The 13801-nt window shown below is 35.0% G+C and overlaps 1 protein-coding gene across 1 annotated transcript; it reads left to right on the top strand.

Moving 5' to 3' along the window:
* Positions 1 to 62: 62 nt before the first annotated feature.
* On the top strand, positions 63 to 11658 carry LOC123552096 (transmembrane protein 242-like). The gene is made up of 4 exons (XM_045341479.2): positions 63 to 285; positions 7338 to 7432; positions 8586 to 8720; positions 9194 to 11658. Exons 1-4 carry the CDS (start codon positions 183 to 185, stop codon positions 9350 to 9352), a joined length of 492 nt encoding a protein of 163 aa, XP_045197414.2. The 5' UTR covers positions 63 to 182; the 3' UTR covers positions 9353 to 11658.
* The last annotated feature ends 2143 nt before the right edge of the window (positions 11659 to 13801 follow it).

Raw genomic sequence — 13801 nt, 5'->3', positions numbered from 1 at the left:
ATGCGCATATTTACTTCCGTACATAATTATTTTTCAACAAACTTGTTTGGAAATGACTTTTAACAGAATTTGTTTCATTATAAAAATGTGACAGTAGTTCTAAATGATTTCAAATAAAAAAATATATGATAAATTGAGAAAATATAGGGCCCGGCATGCTGACCTTGACCTTGTAAACAAAGATGGCAGCTCCCATGGGTGAGGAAACCGAGAAGAATGAAACACCAAATACATCAACTGCTTTAAAAGAAATAAAAGCTGTTTCAAGTCCAGATAAAAGAAATGGTATTTTTCTTGTATATAATTTGAACAATTTCATTTATTGTCATTGTCAGTTAAGTTAAATCTATTGCAACGGGTGTCTCTATCAGTATCAAAGTACTTGAGATACCACTTTATCCTACCTTCATGCAAAATAAAGGCAAAAATCAAGGAGTATGATAAATTTTGCTTTATCATGTCAGTGACTTGATAAAGCTTGGCAGACTCCTTTTTTTCTTTTTTTTTTTAAACAACGCTATAGATCTGGTTTTTTAGAGTAACTGCTAAAAGACATATTTATGCAATTATTTTTATAAACAATTTTTATTATTATTTAAGCTTTTATTAGGTACGTGAGACCATTTCACTAATGTATAGCGTATGCATACCATATTTGCAATTACCACAGAAAGTTTTTATAATGGAAACACTCAGAGAAACAGAAAATGACTAGTCTACTGTACTGTTACTGATGATAAACCCGGACAGATGATAAAGTCGACAACCTTGGAAATATTCAATTGCAATTAGTTATTGATAAAATTGAACACACCATCTAATAGTTTCCACTTACAACACCAACTGATGTAAACAAAAACAAAATTGGTAAATATTCTGTATAAATAAATGACTTACATTTACATGTATTTGTATAAAAAAATAATTTATCCAAAATTACTGGGGAAGAGGGTGTTTTTTGCGCATGCTCACTGTCGAAAAATGAAGTTCTGACATTGGGTCACTTTTCATTACTTGATCAGGAATGACTGTTGCAGCTTTTTTGGGAAAGTTTCAACATAATAATACGAAGAAAATTTTGTAAATGACAAAGTGGTCGAATTTATCATCAGTCAACGTTCATACAGTCCCCATTTTACAAACCCCATTCAGGGCCTCACTTTGTATGAGTTTGCTTACTAAATATAAATTTGAATTATGTAAAGTTTTCAGCAAATGTTAATCTTTATTTTGATACCGACCATTGATTACAATTTGCAGAAATAAAAAAGTTACAGGTAAAAAACCTCATTTTCTGTTTGGGTTTATCATCAGTACCAGTATAGCCTTTGTTCAGAATTTTAGCTTTCTGCACTTAAATCAAGGAATATAAATGCATCTGGAATGGAATGTTACTGAATAAAAGCATTGAGGAATCGGTTTGCCGATTTTTTCTTTCAAGCGGCGTTATGGCGTGTGTATAAGTTACGTCTAACATTTGCTTGGTGAGTGAATTGCAACTGAACTTCGGATAAAACTTCACTTCGCAGCAAATTAAAATTATTCATTCATGTTCAGCAGAACAGAAAGGTTTGGTACAAAACAAAACAAGATTAGCCTTTGTTTTGCAGCTTTTATTTTATAATATTTGGGATTTTAAAGACCTATTTGTGTAATTTGGACCGCATATTAATTTTTAAATTTCTATGCAAGGCAGACTTAGATCTAGTTGGTGGTATTAATTTTGAATTTTAATTAAAACTGATTTTAGATCAGAAGGTAGGATAAATAGAACATTCAAACATGGCTCAAATTGATTTCCAGTTAAACAAAGAAGAAAATCAAACGCAATATATCCTGCGATAAACAACGGTTGACGCACAGACCGGTAAGAGAGCATTATGATGTCAATTTTGACGTCATGTAGCCGCCTGACGTCCGTTACATTACTCCTCGCGTAAATGAATTCCAGCATAATATTTATTGAAATATATCAACGTGCATGTCAGAATGAAAACAGTCAAGGCCTTCTTGTGATTTATCGTCTAATTTACCATGGTTCATCGTTCAGATGCTTCAGTATTTAACTACTCGGGCTAACACCCTCATGGTTCAATTCCTACGCATCTGAACTCTGAACCGTGGTAAATTAGACGATAAACAACGCGAAGGCCTCGATTATTTAATTAGGTTACTGTCTTATAAATTTAAATTTCTTAAGTTCATCTACAAAAAAATATTTTTTTCAACTGGCACTTATAAATATGAATTTATAAGACAGTAACCTAATATTCTCTATTCATCAGCTCTTTAAAACTGCCACAAGCCTCTTCCAAGTTGTATTAAATTAGATGCAGTACACAGCCTACCTGACTGTGAAATCTGATTAGGTGGACTCATTTCAAGTATTTGAAAGGCCGCAATGTGAAATTTGGCAGGTACTTGTGTCATATCGTCGACCTACTGTTTTCAAACCCCACTTGTTTTCAAACCCTAATCTTATTCTCTGTTTATTTTACTTGTAGGCAATAAATGATACCCTCATTAACAGTTGCAGGTACTTGGTATCTGCTACCATTATCAAAATTAAAAATGCACGAAAAACAAATATTTTATAAATTTAATTTATTTCAAAGGATGTGCAAAAATGATGACTTTTTGCATGTTTTGCATATATCTGCAGTATATTATTTCTTGCCTACCTAGTGGGGACATCTACATCTACTGTGTAATGCCCAATTATCAATGCTGATTATAACTGGGGAAAGTATACATTTGTCCGAGCACACGCCAGGGATAGATATTCCTGCCTTTCCCTAGGGAAAAACCTGGTCTGAATTGGCTTGTACTTAGGTGACGTCACATAGTATTGGCACTATTATGATGTCATAAACTATAAAAATACAAACGTAATGCCAAGAAATACCCAAATGTATTTTGTCAGTGCGATCTATTTTGAAAGTGATAGGCAAGAAAAATTATCTTACATGTCTGCCTGTGTTTTTCATTCCACACTGTCCCTCGGGGAAGGGGAAAACCGGTCTTACACAGGCAGGCATGTAAGATCCTTATATTCTGTTTTATCAATAGCAGTATCTTTCATGGAGAAAATTAATCACTGTCTACTCTTCAAAGTCATATAAGTTATGTGACATAATCAAATATATACTTGTACAGTCAGATTTAAACATTTGGCTTATATGAAGTGAATTTCTGTAAAATTCGACAAAAATATGCGAGCAAGGTGACTGAAAAAAAGTTTAATAATTCCAGGTCTAACGATTCTTACTATTCTGAAACAATTTTGATAAAAAACTGTAAACTGTAATGTCATTTTGCTTTTGTTTCAATTGAGAAAATATGTTTCCGAGTGTTTGGATACTTGGTCTAATTAAAGTACCACTAAAATATTAATAGCTTTCAGACATTATTCTTAATTTTCCTGTCGTTTGATTTTTAGCTCATCTGATTTTTTGAAAAAAAATGATGAGTTATTGTCATCACTTGAGCGGTTGTCGGCGTCGGCGTCTGCGTCGGCGTTGCCTGGTTAAGTTTTATGTTTAGGTCAGCTTTTCTCCTAAACTATCAAAGCTATTGCTTTGAAACTTGAAATACTTGTTCACCATCATAAGCTGACCCTGTATAGCAAGAAACATAACTCCATCTTGCTTTTTGCAAGATTTATGGCCCCTTTTGTACTTAGAAAATATCAGATTTCTTGGTTAAGTTTTATGTTTAGGTCAACTTTTCTCCTAAACTATCAAAGCTATTGCTTTGAAACTTGGAATACTTGTTCACCATCATAAGCAGACCCTGTACATCAAGAAACATAACTCCATCTTGCTTTTTGCAAGATTTATGGCCCCTTTTGGACTTAGAAAATATCAGATTTCTTGGTTAAGTTTTATGTTTAGGTCAAATTTTTCTCTTAAACTATCAAAGCTATTGCTTTGAAACTTGCAACACTTGTTCACCATCATAAGCTGACCCTGTACAGCAAGCAACATAACTCCGTCCTGCTTTTTGCAAGATTTATGGCCCCTTTTGGACTTAGAAAATATCAGATTTCTTGGTTAAGTTTTATGTTTAGGTCAACTTTTTCTCTTAAACTATCAAAGCTATTGCTTTGAAACTTGCAACACTTGTTCACCATCATAAGCTGACCCTGTACAGCAAGCAACATAACTCCATCCTGCTTTTTGCAATAATTATTGCCCCTTTTGGACTTAGAAAATCATTTTCTTGGTTGAGTATTATGTTTAAGTCAACTTTTCTCATAAACTATCAAAGCTATTGCTTTAAAACTTGCAACAGTTTTTCACCATCATAAGTGGACACTGTACATCAAGAAACATAACTCTATCCTGCTTTTTGCAAGAATGATGGCCCTTTTTAGACTTAGAAAATCATGGGTAGGGCAATATTTCTATTACACAAAAAAAATCAGATGAGCGTCAGCATCCGCAAGGCGGTGCTCTTGTTTATTTTGCTTTGGGAAAAACAGATAGATCTATTTCGTTAACTATAACAAGTGATGATTATCAGGAACTACATTAACATAAAAAGTTCAGTAACTTTTAGGGCTCTAACATCATTCTAACAATTATAAATATTGTATGTATTTTAGAAGGTGGTTTGAAAATAGGTTATTGAATATGGCGTCATGTTGTAAATATATGTGTTTTAAATTTGCTTATTAATTTATAAAGATGTATTACTTTCTTTATAAATTAACAGTTTTTAAATGTGCAAGTCATCATTTGACTTGATAACAATTTTATCATGTCTTGTTGAAGTCAATAGTTAAAAGTAATTTCCCTAAATTCCTAAGGGGTTTGAAAACTTGGTGGTAATTGTGCAGTGTACCACACAGACACTTGGAGGTCAGGCCCCCTCCACTCTGCCCCTGCCAAATTTCAGTCAGTATTTTTAGCCTTTTAAAACACTCTGAGCATATGTCTCTATAATTAGATATGTTTTGTTACAAAGTCAACATGTTTTAAAATACCCTTCAGTGCAACAAAAAGTAAAGATAACTTACTGTTAGGGTTACAACACAATTTACATGTTTTTTTGTACTTGTCCAAGAAATTGTAAGGTCAATCCAAGCTCATTTGGTGTTTCACAATCAAGAGCCGGGCACAGATGCTTTCATCCACGATTATGATAAAATGTCAACTTCCCTGATGGTCAGGAAGTGTAACACGCTGGCTTTTACTGTTGCCATTTTTTTTCAGGGCTGCACTGGTTCACTCTCTGCTGTAAGCAATCAAATATTTTTTTTTCAAATATAACAGTTTCCTTTTCTTTTACATGACATAATGTCAATCTAGAAATATTATATTTGTAAAAAGGCACAACACTATCCCTGTTATTGCCAAACAGATTTGAATCAAACTTGTTTGTTGTTTCATATCACCACCAACACCATATGACACAAAGGCCATAACTCTGGCACCAATTTTCATGAATTATGCCATCTTTATATAATTTAGAATATTGCCATGGGATAATTTTGATGCATTTTCACTATATCTATGTTATTACAGAAGGGATTTGATTCAAACTTAAAATACCGGTAATTTCCACATCATCACCCACATCATATGACCAAAGGGCCAAAACTCTGGCACCACTATTTTATGAATTATCCCCATTTTTACTTAAAGTTTCAGGTTGAAGTTTTGATGCTTTTTCATTCTATCTCTGTTATTATCAATTGGGGCCCCTTTTGAGTAAAGTTGAGAGAGGACCTTGCTAGGATGCTTTAGACCAACTTTGGTATAATTATGTCTCCCCCACACTGGGAGAGACATATTGTTTTTGCCCTGTCAGTCTGTCCTTCTGTCTGTCACACTTCATTTCCGATCAATAACTGGAGAATCATTTGACCTAGATCCTTCAAACTTCATAGGGTGGTAGGGCTTCTGGAGTAGACAACCCCTATTGTTTTTGAGGTCACTCCATCAAAGGTCAAGGTCACAGGGGCCTGAACATGGAAAACCATTTCTGCGCAATAACTCGAGAACCACTTGACCCAGAATATTGAAACTTCATAGGATGATTGATCATGTAGAGTAGATAACCCCTATTGATTTTGGGGTCACTCTGTTAAGGTCAAGGTCACAGGGGCCTGAACATGGAAAACCATTTCCGATCAATAACTTGAGAACCACTTGACCCAGAATGTTGAAACTTAATAGGATGATTGGACATGCAGAGTAGATGACCCCTATTGATTTTGAGTTCACTCTTTTGAAGGTCAAGGTCACAGGGGCCTGAACTTGGAAAACCATTTCCTGTCAGTAACATGAGGACCGCTTGACCCAGAATGTTGAAACTTCACAGGATGATTGATCATGCAGAGAAGATGACCCCTATTGATTTTGGGGTCACTCTATTAAAGGTCAAGGTCACAGGGGCCTGAACATGCAAAACCATTTCCAATCAATAACTTGAGAACCACTTGACCCAGAATGTTGAAACTTCATAGGACGATTGGACATGCAGAGTAGATGACCCCTATTGATTTTGGGGTTACTCTATTAAAGGTCAAGGTCGCAGTGGACAGAACATGGAAATCCATTTCCAGTCAATAACTTGAGAACTATTTGACCTAGAACCTTCAAATTTCATAGGGTGATAGGACTTACAGAGTAGATGACCCATCTTGTTTTTAGGATCACTCCATCAAAGGTCAAGGTCACAGGGGGCTGAACATAGGAAACACTTTTCAGTCAATAACTTAAGAACCACTTGACCCAGAATGTGGAAACTTAATAGGATGATTGGACATGCAGAGTAGATGACCCCTTCTGATTTTGGGGTCACTCGATCAAAGGTCAAGGTCACAGGGGATTGAACATGGAAAACCGTTTACAATTCATAACTTAAGAACCACTAGGCCCAGAATGTTGAAACTTAGTAGGATGACTGGGCATGCCAAGTAGATGATCCCTATTGCAGCCAACCATCAGTGTCTCTTTGACTTTTGCTCCTGTCCCCTATTGACTTCTTGCCTATATGACTGTGCATTGGGGGAGACATGCGCTTTTCTACAAAAGCATCTTCTAGTTCTGAGTAGTAGTTTCAGTGGAGAAGATTATTAAGAAAATTGTTGACAACTGACGCAGAGTGACGGACGTTGGATGCCTGAGCGTCCGTCTATACTTGCAGCTCACCCTGAACCCGTGGTTCACGTGAGCTAAAAAGAAAGAATACAATGTACATTAAGATTTCAAGTTAATTGTTGGTTTCAGGGCATCTCAATGGTGTCGTATATACTATGTTGGTGGGGTTTGTTTGTGAAAGGTTTCTAAGTGAGACATGTCTGAATAATCTTACTGATTTTATTGCAGCGTTATTGTTTGGAGCAGCCAGTCTTTCAGTCCTGTTTGGGTTTGGTGTGTCATTGTACAATGCTAGAAGACGAGATCCACTATTTTTTAAGAAGGTAAAGTTCTTAAAATCAATTTTATTTAACTAGAAAGCATAAAATGAAATTAAATGTATGAATATTTTTATGTCAGAATTTTCAGTTATGTTTGGTGTATATTGAAATATTGGTATCTATTTAATTAAATGTTGTTGAACAGAGTATGACATACTTCCTGGTATTATTAAGGTGACAATGTCTGAATACTTCATCAATTTTATTTCATTGATATATTATAGTATTTCAATGGAATTCAATATTTGAATATTTTCATGTCAGAATTTTCTCAGTTATGTCTAAGGTCTAATGAAATATCTATTTTATTAGATATTGTTGAAGTGAATATGATGTATCGTTAAGCTGTCTGGTATTTAATTGGTATTTACGGTACATAATATTACATGGTTAATCGATTCCATTTGAGATGGATGCCACATTCATCCATAATAAGCAGCCTCTAAAATAAACTGATTCATTGGCTAGAAGCAGTGGTGTATGAATATTATATATAATATTGTGATACAGTTTGTGATAATTTGGATAAATGTACATATCTTTGGTACGACTTGCTAAAGCCGATCGTAGAGAATTTTGAGAAGTGGCTAAAAATATTAACCATGCCAGCTAATGTGCTAATTTGTATTGATTTATGTGAAATGTGTTGTAGTATTTGTGAAACAGACTCAGGGGAGTGGTGGTCTAGTGATTAATGTGTCAGCAGCTCAATTCGAGGGTCATAGGCTCAAGCCCTACTGGGGTCATGATCACGCCTTCTCATGTACTGGTTTTTCCAGGAAGTAAACTCGAGAGTGTTTCAAATAAGCTTGAAGTTTTCACCACAATCAAGCTAAAATAAATAAGTATAAACTAAACTAAATAGAGTCATGTGTTAGATGGCACAATATTATAATATGACCAGTTGGTATCTGTGACTGAGTGGTCAAGGTAGCTTGATTTGCACCTCTGTTGGTTGGAAGGTCTTTATGCAAGAAATCCATCCAGCTGGCATTCAGAAAGTCAGCGGTAGTACCCAGGTGTTGGCTTATGACTCCCAAAGTGCCTAAATAAGGCTGTTGACAACCAGATGGAGATGCAAAATACTAGTATAAGATCTACAGTATGATAGATATTATTGCTTTACCATAACTTAATGGTGAATGTATTCAAACAGATGAAGTCTGATGATGTTGCTCCAGAGACAGGTACAAAACTGGCATCGAAAGCATTAGCAGTGGCAACTATATTGTCTGTATCATCGTTTGGTCTCATGGTTATTGGTTTCTTCAAACTACTTGGTGTAAATGATGTAAGTATTCATTGTGCAAAGGGCAAGAATTTAATTATGAAATTGTCTGAAGTAACATGGTCAAAAGTACCATGGTCTGAAGTCACTTTCTCTTAAGTAACATGGTCTAAAGTAACATGGTCTAAAGTAACATGGTCTATGGTCTGAAGTAACATGGTCTGAAGAAACATGGTGTCTAAAGTAACATGGTCTGAAGTAATATGGTCTCAAGTAATATGGTCTGAAGTAACATGGTCTGAAGTAACATGGTGTCTAAAGTAACATGGTCTGAAGTAACATGGTCTAAAGTAACATGGTTTGAAGTAACATGTTCTAAAGTAACATGATTTGAAGTAGCATGGTCTAAAGTCACATGGTCTGAAGTAACATGGCATAAAGTAACATGGTCTAAAGTAACAAGGTCTGAAGTCACATTGTCTTAAGTAACATGGTCTAAAGTAGCATTCTATCATACTGTTTGTTTTTTCTTGCAGTTTCACGAGTTCCATTCCAAAATGAGAGAGTATTTTCCAAAGAAAGAGACAAAAGGAAGAGTTCATTTTAAAGACCTTCGAGAACTGGCTGATTACTTAATAAGTGAAGACAGGAAAGCTGAATTAGCAAAAAACAAGTCTGCAAAAGACCAGTCCTGATGATGATCTATATGTAGCTTGAGTTTTAATTCTACAAATTAAACTGCCATGTGTGTGTGACTGGCAGGGGAAAGGCGTTTACCAGGAAAGTCATTCACACCTGGAGATGAATATTCCTTGGTGCGTGGTCAGTGGTATTATACACCCTGATTAACAATAGTGACAGTGCTACATTACACATAGTAAAAATACAATGGGCAGTATGAGAATACACATTGTTAATGTATTTCTCATAGCATAACTTCAAATTGCTAACAAAACTTACAGCTCTTTATTTGTACAGGTAGAAAAATGAATTAATGTTAACATGGTTAATGAAAGAAATCAGTTCAACCCTATCCCTCCTGAAGTATTGGGAGATATTATTGACTTTGTAGTTTATAGTATTTAGTTTTGCTCAGTTATGTTGACTCAAGTCTGCATCTGGAGAAAACAGTGTTCTGATGTCATATGAAAAGATGTTGTCATCACACAATTGGGTCTCCACTAACAACCAATACACACCTTTGATTTCTTATCAATAACTGAACAAATCTATGGTAGACAGTACTCATCCTTCATACACTAATATAAAATGACAGTACATACACTCTGAAACTGTGAAATACTTTGGCCTACTACCTGTTTTTACAGAATGATTTTTCATGGTCTGTAGATTACCGCTTTTGTTATAGGAGTCTTTTTAAGTCAAAGTCACAGAAAAGTCGAAACTATTGATAATTGCAGAATGCTTTGGTCCTATCCATCAAACTTCATAGAATGGTTGCATTATTGTCAACAGATGACACCTACTAGCTGAGAGTCAGAAGGTTGTAAGTCAGCCTGCCAGCTTAGCTCTGTAGGAAGAGCACAGATCTGCCGGACCAAGGAGCCTTGAGTTTTATCCCAAGGTAACATGACAATTTGATAAAACACATTGTGTCTGAAGTCATTTCGTCCTCCATCTCCGACACATGTGGATAAGTTGGCAGTTCCTTGCAGAGAACAGGTTAGTATGAATCCTGAAAAAAAACTGGTAATGTTAACTGCCCACCATCACATAACTATGGAAAAACAGCATTAACCCAAAACAGTCTAAGGTCAAAAGCCTAGGTCACTGTGACCTCGAGATTTGAGAAGATTCATATCAATAACTAGCATAGATTTTGGCCTGCCGCAGTCAGATTTCACAGAATGTTTGATTTTGTTCAGAATATGAACCCTATTTTGGGAGGTCAAGGTCATGGTTACCTCCAGACTGAAAATGGTTACCGATCCTCCTTAAGAAGGAAATACTTGAGGATATGACTGTTTTAACATTATAGAATGAATGCCTGTGGTCATCGTCTTGGGTGTCATTAGGTCAAAAACCAAGCTAACATTGCTAAGGGCTGAAAACAAGTCATCTAAAACATAAGTCAAACTTTATAACATAATTGCATGGGGCAGACATCTCCTTGTGTTTAAGTCAGTAACTAAAGGTCAAACTCACAATGACATTGATACAGAACATGGTTTGGTATCAATAACTTTCGAACATACAGTTGACTGTCTGATGGCAGGAGACAACCCACATTGTGTTCAGTGTGTCAAAGGTCAAGGTTGACATGAGAATGAAAATAAGTGTAAACCTTTGGATCTAAGGCCTACAGACTTCATAGTTTAATATTAACTGAAAGTGTTTACACGCATAGCAATGAAATTTCATAAAGATATTTTGTAGTCATTAAATGCCTTCTGTTTTTTTTTTGTTCACAAGACCAGGTCACCAAATCCTTGAGACTGAAAATAATATAACTATAATAAGTTATCTTTTTGAGCATATGAGCCGTGCCATGAGAAAACCAACATAGTGGCAAAGCCTATTGGAATTAGAGAAACTGTTAGTGAACAGCATGGATCCTGACCAGACTGCGCGGATGCGCAGGCTGGTCTGGATCCATGTTGGTCGCAAACCCACTATGTTGCTTTTCTCATGGCGCGGCTCATATGTGTTTTACAAACAGCTCTTGTTTCAAGACAGATCAGTTGAAAGCCTAAGTTACTAGTAGTATTTCATAAGATGTGATGTAAAGTGATGTTGAATACAATATACTTTTAATGTCAGATTGTGCAACCTTTCAGTTCAGTGTTCCCCTGATCCTGTAGAGGGAAAGTTAAACTGTGTTGTTGCACTGAAACAAATCAGCAGAATACTTCAGCGAGTTACTTTCTTTGCTAACATGTTGTATTCCATGTCTTGATAATTTCCTTATTATGATAGAAAATATATAATAGTAATTAATTGAAAAATGTCTGTGATAAAGAATATTAAAATTTGTATAAGATATTGTTGTTGAATTCTTCAATGCAAATGTTTTGCTGTCCTAAGATTTGGAGAGTTGTGATACATAAAATTGCTGCTGTGTCTGTCTGTCTCAAAATGCTTGTGGAGCCCTCTGCAGTTTAAAGATGGTTAATCAGATTTTTATCAAGTAAGGGATTTGTTTAAAAGTTTAACAAATCATCGTTTGCACTTTATTGTGTTAATTTAGTGATTAATACATGCAAGATTTTCACCGGAAAATTTGATTCCTGTCCTGGTTGCCCAACCAGGATAGAGTTATTTAGCATTTGAAGAACTTTCGTATTTTATTTGTTGAAGACTTTAATACATTGACAAATATATAGCCAAAATTGATTAGAAATGCAGGTTTGTAAAATTATTATTACCTCCCTTTACTTATCTTGGTTGTGCAGCCAGGATAGATTAGAAATAAATGAATTTAGAAGATATACAATGTTTTAAAACTTGCCTTTTGGTCCAGAATTTTGAAATATCCCAATAAAAATCATACGTAAAACTAGTATCGTATTGAAATAAAAAGAAAAAGTCCTCTTTTTTAATACTTCCATATTAAAGGGGAGTAATTACAAAATTTCATAGAAATAATAAAACATTTTTTTTTAAATAGTTATCTAATTCTGCGTTATTGGTCTTTTTGTTCATTTAGTAAATCTCTAAACAGAATATATGAAAAATGTCATAAAATATTGCTCAAATGTGATTGACAACCTTTAAAGGGACATCTTACAATAACCTGTCAGCACTGTCAGGACGGACACACGGAAGTTCCTACATACGGATACTTATGTGGCTACTCTTTTGTTCTCTCTATTGTTCTTTTAGCCACATAAGAGAAAAATAGCCACATAAAAGCCTTACGGAATGAATGACATCAAAGAAAAAGTACAGTTACCTATTGTCCCTATAGTCGCTTAAGTATGCAAATGTGAGCTCAGACCAACTGACGACGGATGAAGGGTGATCACAAAAGCTCACCTTGTCACTATGTGACAGGTGAGCTAAAAAAAAACTCTAGGAATGACCACGTTACAAACCTGCCATGAAATCTGGATGTACAAGATTTTATTGTGGATGACAGTTTGACTAAGTGTCATCGAGATTGTGCCAAAATTGTGACTTCTCCAGTGTCAAAACTCAAATTATTGATGACAGGTAACACAAAATGCACGACCACCGACTACAGGGTGATCACGATAGCTCACCTGAGCACATGTCCTTTGAAGTAAGAATGATACTTGCGGTTTTTGCACGCAACATTTCATCATGTCATACAGATGAACAAGTTTATTAATTCAGATTGGGCCCAAATTGTTACCTAGCATTTTAAACAAAGCTGTTGATGACTACCAAAAACAGGCAACAGTCTACCTTCAGTCCTTTAGGCAGCTGACAAATGAATGATGGATCATACCAGCTCACAATAAAATTTCTGTGCCAGGTTTGTTTGTTTTTGTTTTCTTTAAGAAACAGAGCCATGTTAGACATGGCCAATTTCCCCACTGAAGCAAATTTTTTACATGAAAGGGAGGGTAATTTAAAATCAAAGAGAGATAATTAACAAGAGCTGTCAGTAAGACAGTATGTTCCACTCTTCGGTGATTAGACAGTAAAATGGATTTGTGTCAATGATAAGTACCTTCATTTTGTAAATTTTAAAAAGGAATACACTAAGATTTAGAAAGACCCTACTACTAATAGGGTTTAAAGGTCAAGTATGAAAGGGCATAATTCTGTCAAAAATGGAAATTCAAGTTATGGGTATTGTTTCTACATTTGTGACTGTTGATGGTTAAGACATATTTTGAGCTTCAAGTCAATATTTTTCAAAGTAACAAGTATATGTTCAGAAAACAAAAGAGTACCCTAAAGACTTAAAACCAAGTATGAAAGGGGCATAATTCTTTCAAATAGGCAAATCATAGTTATGTCAATATTATTTAAAATATGTCCAGAAAACAAAGCTTATCCAAAGCTTCAAACAAAGTATTAAAGTGGCATAATTCTTGTTAATTCTAGTTAAATATCTTAAATTAAAAAAAAAAATTAACAAAAATTCTGAACCTGTCAAATTTTTACTTTTCTAAAAGGCTATAATTTAACAAACAAAATGATAGGTAATTTAC

The sequence above is a fragment of the Mercenaria mercenaria genome, chromosome 4 (genome assembly GCF_021730395.1).
Source record: "Mercenaria mercenaria strain notata chromosome 4, MADL_Memer_1, whole genome shotgun sequence".
Taxonomy (NCBI): Eukaryota; Metazoa; Mollusca; class Bivalvia; order Venerida; family Veneridae; genus Mercenaria; species Mercenaria mercenaria.
The sequence above is the reverse complement of the archived record's forward strand: the minus strand, read 5'-3'. Positions and strand labels throughout refer to the sequence as shown.